This window comes from Bufo gargarizans, chromosome 10, assembly GCF_014858855.1.
Source record: "Bufo gargarizans isolate SCDJY-AF-19 chromosome 10, ASM1485885v1, whole genome shotgun sequence".
Taxonomy (NCBI): Eukaryota; Metazoa; Chordata; class Amphibia; order Anura; family Bufonidae; genus Bufo; species Bufo gargarizans.
The window spans coordinates 112,607,013-112,631,599 of NC_058089.1; the positions used below are offsets into that span (position 1 = coordinate 112,607,013).

A 24,587-nucleotide genomic window follows, 5' to 3' on the forward strand; every position below is an offset into this window, starting at 1 on the left:
GCTGCTGCAGAACCTCCTAACTCCTAATAGACACTTCAGCTGCTACACAACCTCCTAATACACACCTCAGCTGCTGCAGAACCTCATAATACATACCTCAGCTGCTACACAACCTCCTAATACACACCTCAGCTGCTGCAGAACCTCATAATACACACCTCAGCTGCTGCAGAACCTCCTAATACACACCTCAGCTGCCGCAGAACCTCCTAATACACACCTCAGCTGCTGCAGAACCTCCTAATACACACCTCAGCTGCTGCAGAACCTCCTAATACACACCTCAGCTGCTGCTGCAGAACCTCCTAACTCCTAATAGACACTTCAGCTGCTACACAACCTCCTAATACACACCTCAGCTGCTGCAGAACCTCATAATACATACCTCAGCTGCTACACAACCTCCTAATACACACCTCAGCTGCTGCAGAACCTCATAATACACACCTCAGCTGCTGCAGAACCTCCTAATACACACCTCAGCTGCCGCAGAACCTCCTAATACACACCTCAGCTGCTGCAAAACCTCCTAATACACACCTCAGCTGCTGCAGAACCTCCTAACTCCTAATAGACACTTCAGCTGCTACACAACCTCCTAATACACACCTCAGCTGCTGCAGAACCTTCTCATGCACACCTCAGCTGCTGCAGAACCTGCTAAAGCACACCTCAGCTGCTGCAGAACCTCCTAATACACACCTCAGCTGCTGCAAAACCTCCTAATAGACACTTCAGCTGCTGCAGAACCTCCTAATACACACTTCAGCTGCTGCAGAACCTCCTAATAGACACTTCAGCTGCTACACAACCTCCTAATACACACCTCAGCTGCTGCAAAACCTCATCATACACACTTCAGCTGCTGCAGAACCTCCTAATACACACCTCAGCTGCTGCAAAACCTCATCATACACACTTCAGCTGCTGCAGAACCTCCTAACTCCTAATAGACACTTCAGCTGCTACACAACCTCCTAATACACACCTCAGCTGCTGCAAAACCTCATCATACACACTTCAGCTGCTGCAGAACCTCCTAATACACACCTCAGCTGCTGCAAAACCTCATCATACACACTTCAGCTGCTGCAGAACCTCCTAACTCCTAATAGACACTTCAGCTGCTACACAACCTCCTAATACACACCTCAGCTGCTGCAAAACCTCATCATACACACTTCAGCTGCTGCAGAACCTCCTAATACACACCTCAGCTGCTGCAAAACCTCATCATACACACTTCAGCTGCTACACAACCTCCTAATACACACCTCAGCTGCTGTAAAACCTCATCATACACACTTCAGCTGCTACACAACCTCCTAATACACACCTCAGCTGCTGCAGAACCTCCTAATACACACCTCAGCTGCCGCAGAACCTCCTAATACACACCTCAGCTGCCGCAGAACCTCCTAATACACACCTCAGCTGCCGCAGAACCTCCTAATACACACCTCAGCTGCCGCAGAACCTCCTAATACACACCTCAGCTGCTACAGAACCTCCTAATACACACCTCAGCTGCTGCAGAACCTCCTAACTTCTAATAGACACTTCAGCTGCTACACAACCTCCTAATACACACCTCAGCTGTGGCAGAACCTCATAATATATACCTCAGCAGCTGCAGAACCTTCTCATGCACACCTCAGCTGCTGCAGAACCTGCTAAAGCACACCTCAGCTGCTGCAGAACCTGCTAAAGCACACCTCAGCTGCTGCAGAACCTCCTAATACACACCTCAGCTGCTGCAGAACCTTACAATACACACCTCAGCTGCTGCAGAACCTTACAATACACACCTCAGCTGCTGCAGAACCTTACAATACACACCTCAGCTGCTGCAGAACCTTACAATACACACCTCAGCTGCTGCAGAACCTCATAATACACAGATTAGCTGCTGCAGAACCTCATAATACACATTTCAGCTGCTGCAGATTATCATAATACACACCTCAGCTGCTGCAGAACCTCCTAATACACACCTCAGCTGCCGCAGAACCTCCTAATACACACCTCAGCTGCTGCAAAACCTCCTAATACACACCTCAGCTGCTGCAGAACCTCCTAATACACACCTCAGCTGCTGCAGAACCTCCTAATACACATCTCAGCTGCTGCAGAACATCATAACACACCTCAGCTGCTGCAGAACATCATAACACAACTCAGCTTCTGCAAAACCTCATAATACACATCATAGCTGCTGCAGAACACCATAATACACCTCAGCTGCTGCAGAACCTCCTAATACACATCTTGGCAGCTGCGAGACCCACTACTACACATTCGAACTGCTGCAGAACCTCAGAATACACCTCAGTTGCTGCAGAACAGCATATCCTCACCCCAGCTGCTGCAGAACCTCATTTGATAAGGAAGAGAGCACTTCATATCAATGGTGGACAGGAAACTCTCCCTTACTCTTCAGAAAGAGGTTCCGCAGCAGCTTGGCGAGTCCTGTAAAGATCAGTTACCTGATGCCATAAAATATTAGGTGACACTTTCAGTTCTGTGATGGAGCGTGCAGCCTTATGGACGCCCACGTACTGGCCCCACCGCAGATCCTGTGATGAGCCCCAGCAGAGGCCACTGGGTGACATAACCTGTGGCTGCAGTGAGGACACCGCCCGTGCGCAGAGCATTGCACAGGGGCGCGCTCTGTATACCTGCTGCACTCATGGGGGCTCCTGTTCACTCTGTGCAGGACGCAGCCACAGACATGGCGGCCACATCACCCTGACTGCAGCATCCCGACAGCTCACCGCCCGAGGGTCCAGTTCTGATAACGTCCGGGGGGGGATTTCTAGTTTCATAAAATCCCTAATGTGTTCTTCACAGAGTTCCCCAATTATTAGTTGTTTTTCGGCTGCAGGGAAATTCCAACCAAAACTTAAGATTTCTGGGGAGTCCTCGAGACCCCACTGAACCAGCATCCTTCTAGATGTCCACGTCTGCTGCCAACAACCTGGACTTCCACTGTAAATGAGGAGGACTGTGCCTTTCTAATAGTTAGGTTTCAGGTTCTCACCATTTTTACGGTTTGTGCTTGCTGTCAGTGAATGGATTTTTTTTTTGCCTGCATTCACAGGCTGAAAACGCGTCTTGATGGTGTGCAGGGTACATTAGATGAGACTGCTCTGACACACTGTAACAAAGCTCTGCTGCTGCATGAGCAGTGCATTAGAAGATCAAGATTCCAGGCTCTGACAGCAAGCTGAGGTTTTAAAAAGGGTGACAAATTAAAACACAAAAGTGCATTGGAAAGTTTCAGATCTTTTCATAATTTAGCTTTATTTATAGAAGGCAGGAAAACCCCCTTTCTGGAAGGATGGGGGTTGTACTCCACGGCCGTGTTTGGCTGATACAGAAAATATTCTTAGTTTGCATCTTCAAGCCAAAAACTAGTACAGACCTAACACTTCTCACAGCTGAGGGTTTGTTACCAGACAATGCTCCAGCCTGAAACACTGTAACAAACTATCAGAACAGATACGTTTATCTCAGGTGGATCTAGACTGGATGAAACTGTAACAGACCCTCAGCTGTGAGAAGCATTAGATTGAGAAGGGTTTGAGGCCACTGGATGTCAACAAGTGTTTCCATTCACTAATAGCAAGCAGAGATCTTCAGATCTGAAACAAAGTATATCCGTAAGCTGCAGATCTTTTTGCGCAAGACTGGAAACCCCCCTCCAGTGTTATTTTTTGGGGTGGAATTTCCACTTTTGTCTTGTGTGTCACCCACAGGGCGCTAACTCGCTATAAACATCTGGCCCCCGCCTAAGACCTCGGCGCAGACACCGGATTATCTCCTGGATGCAGACGTGGCTGATCTCCACCGATGACATCATCAGTTCTGTCCCCGCACACAGGGTTTATACAGGACCTGCTTTCAGGAGCTATCTTGGAATCGGCTTTATTAACCCTTCAGGCAAATCTGGCGACTGCGCTCCACGGGGCGCGATATGTCGCAACGGTTCCATATGTCCGTCTACCATCGTATCCAATATACCGTCACTTTATCTCCCTCCTTTAACCCTTGCATCACTGTCCACTCGGTCAGAGAGGGGGGCAAAGGGTACAATATGTATCACACAGTTCCTAGAGCTCCCCCTAGTGGAAAAAAATTGCTGATGCGTTTTCTCCATAGCCAGAAGAAAACCCCAATGGCAGGGATGCATTTTTGGTCTTTTCCTTAAGGGTGCCGGACCCTAGGTATAGGTCATAGGACGCATGTATGACGCGGGCTCAAATCTCCATGAACGGGTGGCGGCTGTGTCATTTTACAGGAATTTGCAGATTGTGCGGTCACAGAGAGTCACGAGGGTCGGAAGCGTCACGCCATGTATAGCGGGAAGGGCCATACAATCCGGCAGTGACGGTGGACAATGCATGGGGACTAATGACCCGGCAACCACACAACACGGATACCGCACACAACTGTAAGGCACTGGCCTGTATCGGGCGCAAGTAATGAGATCCGAGGATATTACTGCTCTGGACAAAGGTATTTGCTGTGGACGTGTGAGTGTGTGTCATCCGGCCAGTGCCGGGAAAGGTGTAACAGACACCCCCACCCACCGCCGTCACCTGATCACCCGCAAAACAGAAGGAGGGAGACGGGGTGCCTCGGGCCAGGGTCACACGTGAGAAAATCTGCAGCATTGTACGGTACCAGGAAAGTGGATGAGACATTCAGAAAATCACATGTGACCCCGGCCTCAACGTGAATAATACTGACATACAGTGAGGAACAGAAGTATTTGAACACCCTGCGATTTTGCAAGTTCTCCCACTTAGAAATCATGGAGGGGTCTGAAATTCACATTGTAGGTGCATCCCCACTCTGAGAGACAGAATTAAAAAAAGAAATCCGGAAATCACATTGTATGATTTTTAAAGATTTTATGTCTTGCACAGCTGAACATAAGTGTTTGAACACCTGAGAAACGGCAAAAATTCTGTCTCTCAAAGACCTGTTACTGCGCCTTTAAAAAGTCCACCTCTACTCCACTCACTAATCTAACTTAGTAGCACCTGTCTGAGCTCTTTAAAGACCCCTGTCCACCCCTCAGTCAGTCAGATGCCAACTACTACCATGGGCAAGACTAAAGAGCTGTCAAAAGGCACCAGAGACACAATTGTGGACCTCCACAAGGCTGGAAAGGGCTACGAGGCAATTGCCAAGCAGCTTGGTGAAAATAGATCAACGTTGGAGCAATTGTTAGAAAATAGAAGAGGCTAAAGACACCTGTCAGTCTCCCTCAGACTGAGGCTCCATGCAGGATCTCACCTCGTGGGGTATCACTGATGATAAAAAAAGGTGAGGAATCAGCCCAGAACTACAAGGGAGGAGCTGGTCAATGACATGAAGAGAGCTGGGACCACGGTTTCAAAGGTCACTGTCGGTAGAACACTACACCGCCATGGTTTCAAATCATGCATTGCACGGAAGGTTCCCCTGATCGTCATCACATGTCCAAGCCCGTCTGAAGTTCGCCAATGACCATCTGGATGATCCAGAGGAGGTATGGGAGAAAGTCATGTGGGCAGATGAGACCAAAGTAGAACTTTTTGGTCTAAACTTCACTCGTCGTGTTTGGAGGAAAAAGAAGGATGAGTTGCATCCTAAGAACACCATCCCTACTGTGAAGCATGGGGGTGGTATCATCATGCTTTGGGGGTGCTTTTCTGCGAAGGGGACAGGACGACTGCACTGTATTAGGCCTCATGCACACGACCGTTTTTTTTTAAGGTCCGCAAAAACGGGGTCCGTAGGTCCGTGATCCGTGACCGTTTTTTCGTCCGTGGGTCTTCCTGGATTGGAGGATCCACGGACATGAAAAAAAAGTCGTTTTGGTGTCCGCCTGGCCGTGCGGAGCCAAACGGATCCGTCCTGAATTACAATGCAAGTCAATAGGGACGGATCCGTTTGAAGTTGACACAATATGGTGCCATTTCAAACGGATCCGTCCCCATTGACTTTCAATGTAAAGTCTGGAGTTCTTTTATACCATCGGATTGGAGTTTTCTCCAATCCGATGGTATATTTTAACTTGAAGCGTCCCCATCACCATGGGAACGCCTCTATGTTAGAATATACTGTCGGATATGAGCTACTTCGTGAACCTCAGATCCGACAGTATATTCTAACACAGAGGCGTTCCCATGGTGATGGGGACGCTTCAGGTTAGAATACACTACAAACTTTGTACAAGACTGCCCCCTGCTGCCTGGCAGCACCCGATCTCTTACTGGGGGATATGATAGCACAATTAACCCCTTTAGGTGCGGCACCTAAAGGGGTTAATTGTACTATCATATTCCCCTGTAGGAGATCAGGGCTGCCAGGCAGCAGGGGGCAGACCCCCCCCCCTCCCCAGTTTGAATATCGTTGGTGGCACAGTGTGCCAACCACCATCAGCCCCCCCTCCCTCCCTCTATTGTATTAAATCGTTGGTGGCACAGTGTGCCAACCACCATCGCCGCCCCCCCCTCCCTCTATAGCAGTAACATTGGTGGCAGTGTGCGGTCTCAACAGTAGAAGATTCATACTTACCGGCTTGCTGCTGCGATGTCTGTGTCCGGCCGGGAGCTCCTCCTACTGGTAAGTGAAAGGTCTGTGCGGCGCATTGCTAAAGAACTGTCACTTACCAGTAGGAGGAGCTCCCGGCCGTTCACAGACATCGCAGCAGCAAGCAGGTAAGTATGAATCTTCTACTGTTGAGACCGCACACTGCCACCAATGTTACTGCTATAGAGGGAGGGGGGGGGGGGCGATGGTGGTTGGCACACTGTGCCACCAACGATTTAATACAATAGAGGGAGGGAGGGGGGCCGATGGTGGTTGGCACACTGTGCCACCAACGATTTAATACAATAGAGGGAGGGAGGGGGGGGGGCGATGGTGGTTGGCACACTGTGCCACCAACGATATTCAAACTGGGGAGGGGGGGGGGGGTCTGCCCCCTGCTGCCTGGCAGCCCTGATCTCTTACAGGGGAATATGAAGGGGTTAATTGTGCTATCATATCCCCCTGTAAGAGATCGGGTGCTGCCAGGCAGCAGGGGGCAGTCTTGTACAAAGTTTGCAGTGTATTCTAACTAGAAGCGTCCCCATCACCATGGGAACGCTTCTGTGTTAGAATATACTGTCGGAAATGAGTTTTCACGAAGTGAAAACTTAGATCAGAAAAAGCTTTTATGCAGACGGATATTCGGATCCGTCTGTATGAAAGCAACCTACGGCCACGGATCACGGACACGGATGCCAATCTTGTGTGCATCCGTGTTCTTTCACGGACCCATTGACTTGAATGGGTCCGTGAACCGTTGTCCGTCAAAAAAATAGGACAGGTCATATTTTTTTGACGGACAGGATACACGGATCACGGCCTCGGCTGCAAAACGGTGCATTTTCCGATTTTTCCACGGACCCATTGAAAGTCAATGGGTCAGCGAAAAAAAACGGAAAACGGCACAACGGCCACGGATGCACACAACGGTCGTGTGCATGAGGCCTTAAGGAGAGGATGAATGGGGCCATTTATTGTGAGATATTGGCCAACAACCTCCTTCCCTCAGTCAGAGCATTGAAGATGGGTCGTGGCTGGGTCTTCCAACGTGACAACGACCTGAAGCACACGGCTCCGTCAGAAGCATATCAAGGTTCTGCAGTTGCCTAGCCAGTCTCCAGGCCTAAATCCAATAGAACATCTTTGGAGGGAGCTGAAACTCTGTGTTGCTCAGCGACAGCCCCGAAACCTGACAGATGTAGAGGAGATCTGTGTGGAGGAGCGGGCCAAAATCCCTGCTGCAGTGTGTGCAAACCTGGTCAAGAACTACAGGAAACGTTTGACCTCTGTAATTGCAAACAAAGGCTTCTGGACCAAATGTTACACTGATTTTCTCAGGTGTTCAAATACTTCTGTTCTTTAAAAATCATACATTGTGATTTCCTGAATTTTTGGGGACAGTGGGAATGCACCTACAATGTGAATTTCAGACCTGTCCATGATTTCTAAGTGGGAGAACTTGCAAAATCGCAGAGTGTTCAAATACTTCTGTTCCTCACTGAATACTGTAATAACTATATTATACAACCACACCGGCCATATAACAGTACCACACCATGCTTAACCTCACTATAGTGTCATACCATGGCTGCATAATGAGGCCATATCACACCTATAACATGCTCCATGTGCCTAATGATGCCGTACCGCATCCATGTAATAGTGCCACCATACTACACCTATATAATAGTGCCACCACGTGCCTAATGACGCCGTACCACATCTATATAATAGTGCCACCACGTGCCTAATGACGCTGTACCGCATCCATGTAATAGTGCCACCATGTGCCTAATGACGCCGTACCACATCTATATAATAGTGCCCCTATGTGCCTAATGACGCCGTACCACATCTATATAATAGTGCCACCACGTGCCTAATGATGCTGTACCACATCTATATAATAGTGCCCCTATGTGCCTAATGACGCCGTACCACATCTATATAACAGTGCCACCACGTGCCTAATGACGCCGTACCACATCTATATAATAGTGCCACCACGTGCCTAATGACGCCGTACCACACTTTATACGCGCTATAGCGGTCTCTAGGTTACAACTTGCTGGAAAAGATGGGTGACGAGCATTTCGGCTCAGAGGTTGCAGTTGTTCAAGAGTGCAGAAGAACCATGTTGCCTTACCATCAGGCATCTGGGAAAGCTGGGTGACCGGTAGGAGCTGTACTGGAGGCCATACCAGTCGTCACCCAGCTTTCCTTGAGACAAAAGCAGCAGAAGAAATTTATTTTACGAAGACTAGAAGAGAACAACTCGAGGATTAACATTTCATTTGGAAAAATGTACTGAAGTAAGACATCCGGTCAGACGGCGGCATTTATTTTATTTTTCACATTTCTTATATAAATAAATCATTTTTTATCACATTCGGTAAACTACGGCAGCAGAAGACAATGGCAGCCGTATAGATGGAGGGCGATCACTCAGATCTCCATTAATGTAGGTGGATCTGAAAAACTAACCCAATGACCAACTTCTTGAAAGTCATTTTCTTCATGTCCACTTTACTCCAATGATTCCTGATCAGCTGCAATGTCTACTGGAGTCAAAGGTAATCTGAAATACACCTGCCATCTCAAGCAGAATCATGCTTTACACTGCAGCTCTGCTCTATTAAGGCATATCTGTGCTGAGACACTCCAGCTAATCTGAAGTGTTCTGAGCACAACCTCCAGTCTTATAAGAGGCTACGACTGCTATTCTGCTCCAAACCTTATGCTTTACACTGCAGCTTTGCTTTTTCAAAATGGTTGGAAAGTATAGGCATTTGCTCAGCAGCAAATCTGTGCAAGGACAGAATGGTCATAAACTACAAGCAACTAAACAACCAGTGAGAAAAAGAGGATCATGGAATAATGGCTGTGCACCTGGAAAGGGGAGGGGCCTAATTAAGGGGAGGGGTCTGGAGAACAGGTGCTATGTGGTGCCCAATCTGTGGACCTATCTATGGTCAGCTCAGTCCAATAGAAATTCAGGTAAGTGGCAGTGTCTGAGAGGAACCATCAGACATGAAAAAGAGGTAGATGAGATCAAAAGGGGGGAAAAAATAATATTAAAGGGGCTCTTAAAGACAGTGGCCTCGGGCTGGGCCTGGCTAAAAGTCACGAAGGTGAAGACCCCTTTGAGTGATGGCATCAGGTTCTCTTATGTGGAAAACTCACCCCGGAGGAGCCACATCCATAAAGACAAAGAACAAAGGCCTCGTGGACGCGGTACATAATCCAGGACATGTCCACTGTACTGGCGTGCAGTTCTCTGCGTCACCTAAAGGTGGCGCCATCATGGGCTTTGGCAAGGATAGCATTTGTGTGGAGCTACCTGTGAATTCAGGAACATTAAAAGGTGCTCTCCAAAAGGCAGTGGCAGCCGCAGCCAGTGGGACAGACCTCCTGCGAGCTGAACCATTCCAGCATGTGAGCCGTGTGCCCACCATGTCCACAACGCAAGCAGAAGTTGGAAGAGCCCCGGACAGGCGACATGGCAGATGGCACACTGGAAGGTGAATCCCTTACAGATCGCGCATTGTGTTCCTCGCACCTCGCTGCGACAGTGGCTGCAATACACCCCGAATTCTGATGGCGAGAAAACAGGCAGTATTATAGTAGTTATATTCATGTACATAGGAGCAGTATTATAGTAGTTATATTCTTGTACATAGGAGCAGTATTATAGTAGTTATATTCTTGCACATAGGAGGCAGTATTATAGTAGTTATATTCTTGCACATAGGAGCAGTATTATAGTAGTTATATTCTTGCACATAGGAGCAGTATTATAGTAGTTATATTCTTGCACATAGGAGCAGTATTATAGTAGTTATATTCTTGCACATAGGAGCAGTATTATAGTAGTTATATTCTTGTACATAGGAGCAGTATTATAGTAGTTATATTCTTGTACATAGGAGGCAGTATTATAGTAGTTATATTCATGTACATAGGAGGCAGTATTATAGTAGTTATATTCTTGTACAAAGGAGCAGTATTATAGTAGTTATATTCTTGTACATAGGAGGCAGTATTATAGTAGTTATATTCTTGTACATAGGAGGCAGTATTATAGTAGTTATATTCTTGTACATAGGAGGCAGTATTATAGTAGTTATATTCTTGTACATAGGAGGCAGTATTATAGTAGTTATATTCTTGTACATAGGAGGCAGTATTATAGTAGTTATATTCATGTACATAGGAGCAGTATTATAGTAGTTATATTCTTGTACATAGGAGCAGTATTATAGTAGTTATATTCTTGTACATAGGAGCAGTATTATAGTAGTTATATTCTTGTACATAGCAGGCAGCATTATAGTAGTTATATTCTTGTACATAGCAGGCAGCATTATAGTAGATATATTCTTGTACATAGGAGCAGTATTATAGTAGATATATTATTGTACATAGGAGACAGTATTATAGTAGTTATATCCTTGTACATAGGAGCAGTATTATAGTAGTTATATCCTTGTACATAGGAGCAGTATTATAGTAGTTATATTCTTGTACATAGCAGGCAGTATTATAGTAGATATATTCTTGTACATAGGAGGCAGTATTATAGTAGTTATATTCCTGTACATAGGATTCAGTATTATAGTAGTTATATTCCTGTACATAGGATTCAGTATTATAGTAGTTATATTCCTGTACATAGGATTCAGTATTATAGTAGTTATATTCCTGCACATATGAGCAGTATTATTATTTGACATGGGAGAAGTATTATAGTAGTTACTATAAGAGTATGGCTAACTAAATGAGGGACACATTGTATTCATAGTCACTACTGACCGATGCCCCGATGAGGCTCAGGAGGACAGGACACAAATTTCAGAACTTCTGCTCGTTTCTCTTGAAGACCCCAGCGATACAGGATTTCCCCATAACACTTCTTAAAGTCATCAAACTGCTGAGTATTTGCTGGGTCGAGGATTCTGTTCGGCAACATGGAACATAATTAGGACTATGACACATGAAAGTGAACATTACGAGGAGATACAGTATTCTCAGTCCTGTAAATATAACAGGAGAGTGCGGCAAAACTGCTTCGAGATTTTACACGTCTTACAAAAAAAAAAAAAAAAAAGAGGATAGACTACATATTGCTGAAATGTGAGAAAGTGGGTTCAGACGTGGCAGACTGACAGAGTCACACAGTTCTGGGTAATATGGCGATCACCTCTTGTTCTTGTCATGCTGCTCTCTCTCACGCTCCCGGGGATCCACGTAACCTAAATTACTGTAGCGGTATTCATCAGGTGAAGCGTCGCCCCAAGGAACACCGTGCTCTCCATCATGACCACCTGTCAGAAGGCGAAATACACAAGATAATGTGCTGATCTTTCATGTCGATAATTTTTTTATATTACTTGCATAAGGAGTGGGCGCCATTCCCACTAGGTTTCTTCTATTTTACACAGCACACACCCGGAGCTAACGTCTGTGATAGGTAATAACACCGATCATAGACATTTAACCCCTCAGATGCTGTGGTCAATTGTGACCACGGCATCTTAGAGTCTTTTCCAGAACAGCTTCCCCTGCACTGCGATCCGGGGAGCTGTTGGTTCGTTGTGATAACCTCAGTCCCTCTGACGGTTCTGAGGCCATCATAGCATTAGTTCCACAGGAACACAATGGATCTCCCATGGGCTGCAATTGTAATTTATTGCAGTGTATGGGAGAAGCAAAGGATCGCATGTTCAAGTCCTCTAAGGGAACTTAAAGTAATAATAAAAAGAAAAGAAGAAGAAAAAGCTTAACAAAATATAAAAAGTATACAAAAATTTTAATCACCCTACACCCCCGCCTTTTCCACTGCCATTCCCCAAAACTATTAAAACGTAAATGTATTTATTCCATACGGTGAGCGGCATAACGGGAATAAAAATTAAATATGGCCGATTCGTAATTTTTTTCATAGGTTCACCTCTCCAAAAACTATTTAATAAAAAGCTATCAAAAAGTCATACACACCCCAAGTAATATCACTGTATTCGTACTGACCCAGAGAATGAAGGCAACAGGTCAGTTTTATCACATAGGGAATACCATAAAAACACAACCCAGAACTATGCTGCCCGTTTATTCTTTTCCAATTCCGCCCCATTTGGAATTTTTTTTTCCCCCATCTTCCTACTACACTGTATGCAATACTAAATGGCGACATTCAAAAGTGTAAAAACAAGACATAATACGTCTATGTGAATGGAAAAATAAAAAAAGCTATGGCTCTGGGAAGGAAGGGAGTAAAAAACTAAATTGCAAAAATAGAAAATATAGCCCTGTCCTCAAAGGTTAAAAAAAACTTTGAAAAAAAACTAAATTTGCTTTGGTACATAAGACTTTTTCAGCGTGTGAAGTGACCCCCCCACCAAAAAAAATTTTAAAAAAATAAAACAGATTCCAAAATTTTTATTTCTTGTCTGTGTCATTGGGGGACACTGCAAAGACCCTGGGTATAAGCTGCTGCCTTTAGGAGGTGGACATTAAGCAAAAGGTGTTAACTCCTCCCACCAGCTACACCCCTCCTAACAACCAACCATCCTTATCTTAGTCTTATCTCTACCTCGGGCAATGGTCCCCCCACCACCACCAAAGGGAGCGACCTGGGAGGCTGAAGGACCTTGCTGGAAGCAAGGCTGGACTTCAGGGATCGGGAGTCAGGGGAGTATGGGATAATAAAAAAAATTAAAATACAGTGCTTCTGCCATCTAAGAGATCTGCTTCTCCTCCCTCCCCTGTCGCACCGCCGCTCTTAGAGCTGTCAAACAGGAAGGACGATATTTCAGATGGACTCACGAATGAGGATTAATCTTCTAGCCTAGTTTATAAGGTAGACAGCCTAATTACTAAGACTTGGTCGTTCCCCCCAGCAGTCAACCACCAAGTCTCACGCCTGTCCAAGCACACCACACTTAAACTTCCTGACACCACCTCTTTCCAAGACCTAAAAGATAGTCTTTCACTAAATCCACATTTGAGGCCACTGGTTCATCCCTCTGCCCAATCTTTGCCAACTCGTGGGTCAGCAGGGCTACCACTGACTGGGTGGGGAGGGGATCAACTCAGGCAAGGCCTACTCGCTGGTACTTCCTGGGAAGAATCGGCGGTTAGCATTCCAGATTACTCAGGCTGGCGAGTAAATCTGTGAGGCCTTAATGCGGCCAGGCGGAGAGAGAGAGAGCATCTCCCAAGTCTGTGACCATTCATTGGACTCTTTGGCTGAAAGACTTGGCAGCTGATCAATCATCAAAGTCCCTTACGGCCCTTACTTTCCAGGGTAACCTCTTGTTTGGATCTCACCTGCAAGAAATAAGCATTTTGCTTTCATCCTCTTCATCTTGCCATTCCTCATCTTGGCACAAAGTCTCCGCTTTGCCGGCGTGCAGGGGAGCTACGTGTTCCTCCCTGAACACTGTAAGAAGGTACCGGGAATCATTGTGGATGGAAGGTATGTGTCACCGAGGTTCCTGGCCTCGGTGAAGTAAGAGCCAGTATTTTGTGTCTCAGCAGCAGCTATTGCTAATTGACACAGCATGGCTGTCATAGCTGATCCGGGATGGCTCTTACTGGGAGTAGTCAAAGTGCTGGGTGGGTGACTACTCTCCATGTTCCAGGTCAGGTTTTGCCAGGCATTAAAACCAGCCAGCACTGCCAGGTGTGGATTTAACTCTCTCTGACAGTGAAGCTCAGGAGTCTGTGTACTGTGAACTGTGGGCTGTGCTGGGATTTGAGGTTTGAGCCGGGCTGGAGGACTCAGGCCTCTCTAAAGGTGAACAGGCCGCCTATGGACTTGATGGAGGCTGAACTGCTAGCAGGGTGTGAATTGACACCCAGAAGAAAAGGTGACTTTTATTGTCTATGGATTTTCCCTGTGTGTGAACAAACACCAAGCCACCTGCGTTTTGTTATACACCAATGTGTGAATAAACACCGCTGTTTGATTCAAGAACTGTGTACTTTGCCTCTATACTGCATGATCATCCGCTAGTCCTAACTACCAGAGCGAATCCCCACAACACGTTCACGAAGTTCTATAGGGTGCATCCCTTTGCGTCCTCCGATGCGGCTCTATGTCGCAGGGTGCTGCAAGCGGCGCTGCATTCACAGCACTCATGCTACTACAGTTCATTATTGTCTTCCCACCCGTGGGGATTGCTCTAAAACGTCCCAAGGTCTTTGCTGTGTCCACCAATGACACGGACGAGAAAACTGGATTTTTTTGTTATTCACCGTAAAATCCCTTTCTCGTCTCATTGATTGGGAGACACAGCACCCACCCCTCTTGCATATTATCAGTGCATCTTACCCTTGTTTGGTTGTTTCCCTTTGGATCGGACAAGTTATTGGTTGTTTTGGCTCTTTTTTTCTTATTGCTAATGTTTTTTCTCCTACTGCTTCCGTACAAACTGGTTAGCTCAGTGTTCGCAGGTGGGGTATAGCTGGTGAGAGGAGCTAACACTTTTTGCTTAGTGTCGGCCTACTGGCAGCAGCTATACCCAGGGTCTTTGCTGTTCCCCCCAATAAACGAAACGCGAAAGGGATTTCACGGTGAGTAACAAAAAATGGACGCAGCAGAACCAATTATCACTGAGCTCTCTGCAGGCACTGAAGGAGCAGGGAACTCTGGGAGATTTCTGTTATGATGGCTGCAGAATTGTGAATGCAGATAGATACATTTACTAAGTTATTAAAATTATGAACATTGTATTTCTGTCTAAACGGTCTCAGATACAACAGAACAGGTTTCTTACTGCCGCTCCAGCCGCTGTTACTGAAGCCAGGGTCAGAGATGTTAGATCCAGAGCCAGAGGATGTGATGCTGGGCTGTAAGAAGACGATGGACACTCAGTTTGGCCATCTTTACCTGCATATAGGACCAAGAGAGTAAAACGAGGAACTTACGTAGCGGCTGTGGGCGGGACGTGATGGAAAAGGATGGCAGGTGGACTGTCCACTGCTCTGAAGCTGCAGATTGGCATCAAAAACACTGCACAACATGGCGAGGGTCTGAACGTCGTGCAAATGGCAGTAATGGGCCAGTCTGTAGGTAAAGTGAGGATGTTATCCTAAATACCAGCCACAAGGGTGAAGAACAGAGGACAGAAGGGATTACACTGTGTACATACAATGATTCCAGCAGCTGGCGGCCAAACGGGTGTCGGGCCCAAGGGGCCTCATTATCCGGGTCAGACTTAGGAGTAAGACACAAGTCACTTGAAGCAGCCGCCAGAGCCCAAACCTGGGATGAGAAGAGCTTCATTAACACATACCTATCCTGCCATCCAAAATTAACCTCCACCGTGTACTACAACCCTCACCGTCTCTAAAAGGGCCTTTCTGTGTTTATAATTTCCTTGGGAATACTGTAGGTGACCAGCTCCCTTATCCCAGCCTCTGGCCCAGTTGCTTGTCCGTCTGCTTTACATTGTACGATGGAGGGGGGGGGGTTTCACCCACTCCCCACCGTGACACTGGGGGTCTGATCTGAGGCTAATAGAAGCTGGGAGGTCTGATGAAAAAAATAAATAAATCTTATTGTCCTCCTCTAAATCCTAGGTGCATCTAATAATCCGGTGCATCTCACAGTCCGAAAAATACTGATTGAAGATCTATGGATATCAGAGCAGTGAGGGGTCTGACTCCCACACCCTCAGCAAGCAGCTGTTTGAACAGACCAGTGAGGATCTGTGCCGAGATGCCAGTGTATGAAAGGCTGGATGTCAGGCAGGGTGCACCTCACTTGTGAGGGGCTGTCCATGCCTCATCTGCAGCCTCTGGGAGGAGCAGCCAACAGTGGCCCCATTTATTTACTAAAACCCCAGTTTAGGAGGAATATTACCAGGATCAGATATGGAGGCCTCAGGGGCACTCACCTGCACCAGATCCCTGCGGCCCACGCTGAGGGCGGAGGCGGCGTTCTTCTGACACATCTCCTGGAGATCACCGCGGTTCAATCTAATTAAAAAGAAAATAATTAGAAATATAGTCATGCAATCTAATCATTAAAAGGGGACCTTATCTTGGCAAGTCACAGGTAGATTTTGCCATCAGTTCATAATCGGTGGGGTCCCCCATCAATACAGAGTATCTAGAGGCTGCAGCCATGGTTTAGCACCATAGATAAGACCCTCCCCGATCAAAGTGATAGCAAATGCTAGTGTGATGCCTTCAGTTGGAAATACCCCTTCTGAGTGTTTATTGATGTGCTACCCTCGGGTCATCGGTATCCGATCAGTGGGGGGGTCTGACTTCCGGCATGACGGGTGTGGGGCGCTTGCACGGGTCTTCGTTGCTAAGTGTCATGCAGTTAAACATGGCATGCCTCTAACAGCCATCTTTTCTCTCTTCATACAGGTATAATAACTCTGCTTGCTGTATACCATCTCCTGCACAATCGTCAAATATTTTTATGGTATAATAACTCTGCTTGCTGTATATCATATGCCTTGTCTCTATGTCCATTTTCTTATGTGCTTTTTACCTTCACCGCCCTGTTTCTCCTCCATTACTTTCTATCCACATTAGCCCCTCTCTCCTTCACTCTCCCACATACAGCTCCCATGATTTACTCACCTTCCTGTTTCGGCTCATCCCATCATGTCCCAGGGTGCAGCACAATAAGTTCTCTGACAAATCCTACAACCATTTGCTCTCTCTCTGAAACAGGAAGTAAAAGTCCACCTTCTTACAACGTCAACCCCTTCCCCATCCTCACATAGAAAGCCTGCTAACCTCATTAACGGAATCTCCGCTGATCGGCTGTTTGAAAAAGCCACGGAGCTCTGGAGAGAGCCGTGGCCTCCTCGCAGCTCACTAAGCAGAGCGCTGTCCATTGGATAGTGGCTGGGCTTGAAGATGAAGAGCACCAAGATCAGGAGATCTTGAAGCGTTTTCAGCCACCATAAGAACTTTTACATTCACTTACAGCAAGCAGGGATCCTATCAGCAGACATACTCACATGTACAGTTCTCCCAGGGCCTTGTGCACTGACAGTAAACATGAGATGTCCTGGATGATGACTTTTCCGGCCGCTTTGATTGGTCGAGAGCCGGATTCGTTGGTCTCTCTTTTGGATTTCCATCGACGTGATTTCTGCGGGGGACACAGTGTTATTATATTGGAGCCTGTACATACAGAGCAGGTGCAGAACCGTGTCCTGGTCATCAGGACGGGTCAGGGACTACAACATATAACTCTGCTGCCCTCTGACGGATGAGGATTTGTGCCCCTTGAACACGGCCCGTAACCTTCGCCTGGAGTAAGGCTGCAGTTTGCCCCACGAGCCCATCTGTATCAATGTGTCAGCGAATGAAGCAACCATTTCTAGGCTATTGTTCAAACTCTCTGTCAGACTAAGGTTGTTGTGCCCAAAAATGATTAGTGGGCACTGGGCAGGAGGGAAAATTGGATCATGTTGCTACCATTGGTACAGTAGGTTGACGGGTACAATGTTCAAAGTGCCTTCCATGGCCTCGACCGACGTGGCTTTGCATTCAGGGGTAGGAGATCCAAATTCTCAAAAGGGTGGGCTTTCCCTTTAAGGGGGTAGTTGGGTGTGGACGGCCCTACAACAGACAGCTGATTGCTGCAGCGTGTTAGTGGTAGGTGCACTGATCTGAGCGGGCGTCCTCGCGGCTCCTAGAGAGAACAACAATGGCCCATGTTGGAGGCCGGGTCACCATCTTTGGACTTTCTAGAGCTCAGCCAACTAAAGGCGGAGGGCAGCAGAGCTGGATGCTGGAAGTGGACAACGGCCCGTCCCATGTCATGATATACCAGCATGATAGGCCGACGTCTGCCACATCCCAGATGGGTACAGACATGGAAGAACAGCCACTAACCTCAATATAACAAGGGGGGAAAAAAGAGCCACGTAAAGATATTGACATCTAAGGCTAAACCCATCACAACGGTGACAAATTTTAAACCCAATTACTGTAATTAAGTCCTAGATCCCAGACAATGCGCAAAAGAAAGGACACCTGACAAACCCGCCAGAATCAGCCGGTGACTGTGAGGTGACACGCAGCGGGATCGGAGGAAAGGAAGGCCAAGGAGGAGGCGAACTATGGTGGGAGAGAGCGAGACAGAAAGGTGGAGTGGAGAGAAAGAGACATAGTGATAGAGAGGTGGAGGGGAGAGAAAGAGAGGGAGAGACATAGTGATAGAGAGGTGGAGGGGAGTGAAAGATAGAGAGACATAGTGATAGAGAGGTGGAGGGGAGAGAAAGAGAGGGAGAGACACATAGTGATAGAGAGGTGGAAGGGAGAGAGAGCGAGAGAGACATAGCAATAGACAGATGTGGGGGTGAGAGAGAAAAAGAGACAGAAGTGGAGGGGAGAGCGAGACAAACACAGCGATAGAGACAGAGAAGTGGAGAGGAGAAAGAGTCAGAGAAGTAGGGGAGAGAGAAGCAAGAAAGTGAAAAAGAGATAGAGACAGACGTGGAGGGGTGACAGAAAAAGAGACAGAAGTGGGGGATGAGAGTAATAGAGATAGAAAAAGAGTAAATAAGAAAGAAGAAGAAAAATTAGAGAACGAGACAGGTGAGGGAAAGAAAGAGACTGCGAGAAAGAAAGCTAGAGATATGAGAAAAAGAACAGAAGAGAAACAAAGGAGGAGAGCGAGACTGTGATAGAGAGACAGAGACATGGAGGTGAGAGAGAAAAAGACTGCGATAGGCAGAGAAGTGAGGGGAAAGGGAAAAAAGGGAGCGAAAGAAAGAGAGAGGGGAGACAAAGAGAATGAGAGACAGTGACAACGTGGACCAGAGCTGGAGGGCGGCCAGAGCTTTTGGTGTCAGAGGGTCCGTGGTAAGTGACAGCAGGAAGCACAGCGCTCAAGACTTTATTACAAGCGACGAGAAACAGACATCCTCCACATTGATTAACAAACGGTGTCAGAAGGGGGTGCGCTGTCACCAGAGACCTCGAGAAGAAGGAAAACCTGACGTCTCCAGGAAGCACTCTGAGGACAGGGAGGAGTGGCGGACGGTCACAGCACTCCTGTAATGCTGCCTAAGTATCCACCCGCACTTTCCCTGCAAGCTGGAGACAGACTATCCATCCTGCTGCTCCCGGGGGTGCCGTTCTTTTATATCAGTCCTGTGCTGTAAAGAACGCATGCAAGCTCTCTGCAGACACTGAACCAGCAGGGGGCGGCAGTTATCATACAGGGACACCTCCACAATGTAGGCAGTACTCAGAGTGGTAGCGGAGTCTGAATTGTTCCGTATTCTCGGGGTCCCTGTCAAACAATAGAGGTGAGTGGGAAGGAACGGTGGTAACAAAGCAGAGGGCACTGTACCGGGAAGTCGTTAATCACTTGGATGGACCAGCGCCGGCGAGCAGACAGAGGGGACGTCTGCGTATTAGAAGAGGAGGAGAAGATGGAAAGTGAGAAGGAGAAAGAGGATAAAAGAAGATAGGGGAAAAAAAAACAAAAAAAAAATCATCAAGAAAATAGGAAGAAATTGAATGGCCACTAAAACTCGTGTTAACACCTTCCTGTCCTGCACCATAATGGTACTTCGCAGTAGGAGGGTAGGTCCCGCCAGCCGCAGTACTATTATGGTGCATTCACAGAGTAGGAACCAGGCCCACATCATCTGTTCAGGGGGCTAGCTGTACTCTACCACTGGCGTGGAAGGGGTAACCCCATCTAGACATTCTTAGAAATTGATAGGAAATGCCAGAAGGGAGCAGGTCCCACCTCTGAGACCTGCTCCTATCTCAACAACGTGGCCCCCACCATGAATGGAGGGCATTCCGTGCGTCACAGATTTCTCCATTCCCTGCTGTGGGATTTCCAAAAACAGCCGAGGGAATAACCCTTTAATTCTGATCCTGGCAGTTAAACCCCTTAGATGCCAGGGTTAGACAGAGCGAGGAGGTTCCCTTCTCTCACCCCATCAACCCAACTGTAATCTGGGTGTCCCAAGGAGTTGACATGGCAGCCTGAAGCCTAACAATGGCTTTAAGGGATAAACCCTTAACTTCCAATTTTGACACATAAGGGGAAAAAATTTTGGAAAAAAAAAAACCTGTCAACTTGGAAATGGAATTGCATAAAAGACAATCCCTCAAAATATGACTTATCCAAACTGCTGCCACCATATTTACCGGTGTTTCCTGGCCGCCGAGCAAATCCGAACATGTAGTCTAAAGTGTGGGGTAACTGTGGCCTCTGACATGAGCCCCACATTTGCAGGGGGTGAAGGGAGCGATTGTGATGATAGGGTACTTGGCGATTGCTTTCTATGCAATACAATATATCCTGGAACATAGGAAGGAGCCTGACTACGCCATGGCACTGGGGGTTAATACATGCACTGGGCGCCATTTTTTTTTTTTACTGCCCTAAGAGATTAGCAGAAGGTGAGGAAGTAATGGGGGTGATGTGCAGCCAGTCATGCATCATTCACAGACAAGCAGCATGCTGTGGGGGATACAGCTCGTGGGCCGGGAGGGAGAGGATCACAGCGGGACAGACGACTTTGCACCTTGCCTGAAGGCTATTTCAATGTAAGGAGGTGAAAGTTGCATCACCGTCTTGAGGTACTTTGGCCGCCCCGTAATGAACGCTCTACTAATAAGACAAGCGGCTCATACCCTCTCCTTGTAGTAAAAAGAACTGATGGACACTTGCTCCTTCTCGTTACGTGTCGGACTCCCGCTGTAAAGCCGCAGGTTCCCTTGACCCTCGGTGCGGATTTTCATGGGTGCGATCACCCCGCTGTGATAGGCGGAGAGGGCAGAGAGAGACCTAAAAAGAAACCAAGGCTAAGGCATATATACACAACACACACACACACACACTCAGTATACATGGGGTGGTCCAGCAGGAGCGACCCCCAGCCAGTAAGGCCAACCCCATCAGAAGCAGACCACCTGCTGTAGGAGCCTATCACTATATGTGGTTATTTCACAAATATCCATTAATCAGCACGAATAATATGACCTCTGAATGAAGCAGAGTCTGTTTCACATCTATGGCCATGTCTGAGCCAGGTGCTTACCCACAACATAAGGTGAACGAGTCCACATAGCATGATGTGATCACATCCTAATCAATGTGAAAACGATGCGCATATCAGACCAGGACACATGATATAACCCTCCTCTGACCGATGTTACCATCCCCAACACAAAGGTTTCCATAACGTGCAGGGTAATGGCAGTCATTTATGGATCTTTCAGGTCCAAGGTCACACTGTGCTGTCAGAAGAAATCATCCCCGCCCAATGAGCTGTACAATGTCCTCACGTCCAACCTGCTGCTCCCGTCCCTTACCAAAACTACCACTCTTCCCTTATCTTTGACAACTACAATACTGTACTCTAGTGCCACCGTGTGGTCAGAAAATGTAATGCAGCTATAAATGAACAACTATAGGGAGAAAATGAACTAGGATTGCGGTTTAACACTTCGGATACCAGAGGTTTTTTCCATTTTTGCATTTTTATTTTTCTTCCCCATCTTCCTTGAGCCATAACTTTTTTATATTTCCATTTACATAGCTGTATGAGGGCTTTTTTTCGGGACAAATTGTACTTTCTAATGTCATACAATGTAGTGGGAAGCGGTAAAAAAAAAAAAAAAAAAAAAAAATGTATGGGTTTTGTTCCCGCAGCGTTCCGTTCGCGGCAAAACTGACCCATGCCCTTCATTCTCTGGGTCAGTACGATTACAGCGATACCCCATATGTATAGGTTTTTTATAACTAAATAGTGTAAAAATAAATTTAAAAACTTTTATTTAAACAATTTATGTTTTTACATCACCATATTCTGACCCCCATAACTTTTTTTTATAGTTACATCTACTGAGCTTTGTGGGGGCTCATTTTTGGCAGGACAACCTGTAGTTTTTATTGATACTATTTTGGAGTGTGTAAGAATAGCAATGAAAAAATGGCAAATTTGCCATTTTGACCCTTTTTTCCGTTACGCCATTCGCCATATTGTAAAAATGTTTTAAGATTTTAATAGTACTGGCATTTTCAGTCACGTGATACCCATGATGTTTATATTTTTTGTTATGTATAATTTTTTTATTATACGGAAAGGGGGGGTGATTTAAAGGGATTCTGTCACCAAGTTTTGGGCTATAGAGCTGCGGACATGCACGGCTAGATCGCCGCTAGCATGTCCGCAATATACCGGTCCTATAGGACTGTGTGCTTTTATTTTCTTTAAAAAAGGATTTTAGAGATATGTAAATTAGTCTTGTAGGTGTCTAAGGGGCTGTACGAACCTTCCAGGTGCCCAGGCACGCCCGCCTGTGAAGGAGCCCAGCACCGCCTATGTCCTCCGAATCTCCTCCTTTCATCAAGGTGCTGGGCTCCTTCACAGGCGGGCGTGCCTGGGCACCAGGAAGGTTAGTACAGCCCCTTGGGCACCTACAAGACTAATTTACATATCTCTAAAATCATTTTTTAAAGAAAATAAAAGCACACAGTCCTATAGGACAGATATATTGCGGACATGCTAGCGGCGATCTAGCCGTGCATGTCCGCAGCTCTATAGCCCAAAACTTGGTGACAGAATCCCTTTAAACTTTTATATATTTTTTTAAATATATTTAACAGGTTTTTTTTTTTGTTATGATTTTGAAGCTTGTATTTGAGCAAACAAAATCCAATATTTTTAATCTGAACGATCATGGATCGCCGTACAGCAAAAGGGTTAAAGGGGTGGTTCACTGTTATATGGGGTTCTGTGACTTCACTGTGTATGTTGTGTCCCACAGGCTGTATATGGAAGAAATAGTTAGGAAGGGGTTCTCTCACTTCAGAAAATGGCATTTTCCATCACAGTACACACTGCTCGTTTCCAGGGGTTACGACCACCCTGTAATCCAGCAGTGGTGGCCGTGGTTGCACACTATAGGAGAAAGCCCCTGCCTCTCTGGTGTCTGGGACTATGGGAGCGTGCATAGACAGATCAGCGAGGCTTGGATGGTTCAGAGTGCAGAGGCCGCACAGGAGACGCTAAATGCCACAATGGTCCGTAGAAGGGATTAGACTGCTGCTCCCAATTTCCCCTCAATGGACATTATGACTAAAGTGGGTGCTGGTGGTGAACAACTGACTATTTGTCTTAAAGTTTCAGAATAAGACATTCAAAGGACAAGACACAATTATAGCAGGGACTGACCTTGGGGTGGGTTCGGTGGGCGAGATGGCGCGGTGAATAGTCATGGGCCGAGTGAAGTAAACCAGATAACCTGGAGAGACAAAGAGGTGCAGGTCAGAATAATCTTCAAGTCTCAGATTTTCCCGTGAGACGCAAAGCTGGTACGGTGGGCTTACCTGCTCCACAGAAGCGAGCACCAGAGGTTCGGGGAAATGGGATGTTGGAATCTTGGTAAGACCCATAGGCATTGGTCACCCGGGCAAATGTTGGCAGTGGTGGAGTGACAGGATTTTGCAAGGTATAGGGGTGGCTTGATGGACTAGATTCCTGGTTCTAGAAGACGAGAGGACATTTTAGCTATAAGAGGGGAGATTATATACTGGGAGAGTCACAGCAGAATACTGGAACCACTGCAGCATTAGTGCTTATATGTAGGGATGAGCGAACTTGTTTTCAAGTTCGGCGTAAAAGGCTTGGGTTATCTAACAAGTCCGTTATGGATTCCGCTACCACGGACCATAACTTATGGTCCATGGTGGAGCAATCCATAACGGACTTGTTAGATAACCCGAACCTTGTACGCCGAACTTGAAAACAGAAGTTCGCTCAACACTACCTATACGTAAATGTTTTGTTAAAGGGGTTGTTTTTCAACGAATACTCCTGTCCGTTTTACTCCTGTGCATTATTACAGCCAGAATGGTGCGTCCATGCATTACATGGTCTATTTCTAATCCTCACCACAAAGCTCTCCAGACAAGAGACCAGCTGGCGCAGACATGGCTCCAGACAACTTTGGTTGCGCTTGACTTTTTGCAGGGATGTGTCTCTAAGGATCTG

At 46.7% G+C, this 24,587-nt stretch overlaps 2 protein-coding genes across 2 annotated transcripts in view; both read right to left on the minus strand.

Moving 5' to 3' along the window:
• Nucleotides 1–2,620, minus strand: part of FA2H (fatty acid 2-hydroxylase) — a 65,690-nt gene extending 63,070 nt beyond the window's left edge. The window contains exon 1 of the mRNA XM_044269945.1: nt 2,487–2,620. Within this exon, the coding sequence (XP_044125880.1) occupies nt 2,487–2,612 (126 nt within the window). The 5' untranslated portion in view covers nt 2,613–2,620. The remainder of the gene's footprint in view (nt 1–2,486) is intronic.
• Nucleotides 2,621–8,915: 6,295 nt separating this feature from the next.
• WDR59 (WD repeat domain 59) overlaps nt 8,916–24,587 on the minus strand; it is a 33,765-nt gene continuing 18,093 nt past the window's right edge. Inside the window, 13 exon segments of the mRNA XM_044269893.1 lie at nt 8,916–10,077; nt 10,079–10,179; nt 11,398–11,540; nt 11,786–11,909; nt 15,363–15,435; nt 15,514–15,652; nt 15,738–15,850; nt 16,485–16,566; nt 17,571–17,704; nt 21,223–21,376; nt 23,769–23,838; nt 23,924–24,080; nt 24,489–24,584. Coding sequence (XP_044125828.1) covers nt 9,943–10,077; nt 10,079–10,179; nt 11,398–11,540; nt 11,786–11,909; nt 15,363–15,435; nt 15,514–15,652; nt 15,738–15,850; nt 16,485–16,566; nt 17,571–17,704; nt 21,223–21,376; nt 23,769–23,838; nt 23,924–24,080; nt 24,489–24,584 — 1,521 coding nt within the window. The 3' untranslated portion in view covers nt 8,916–9,942.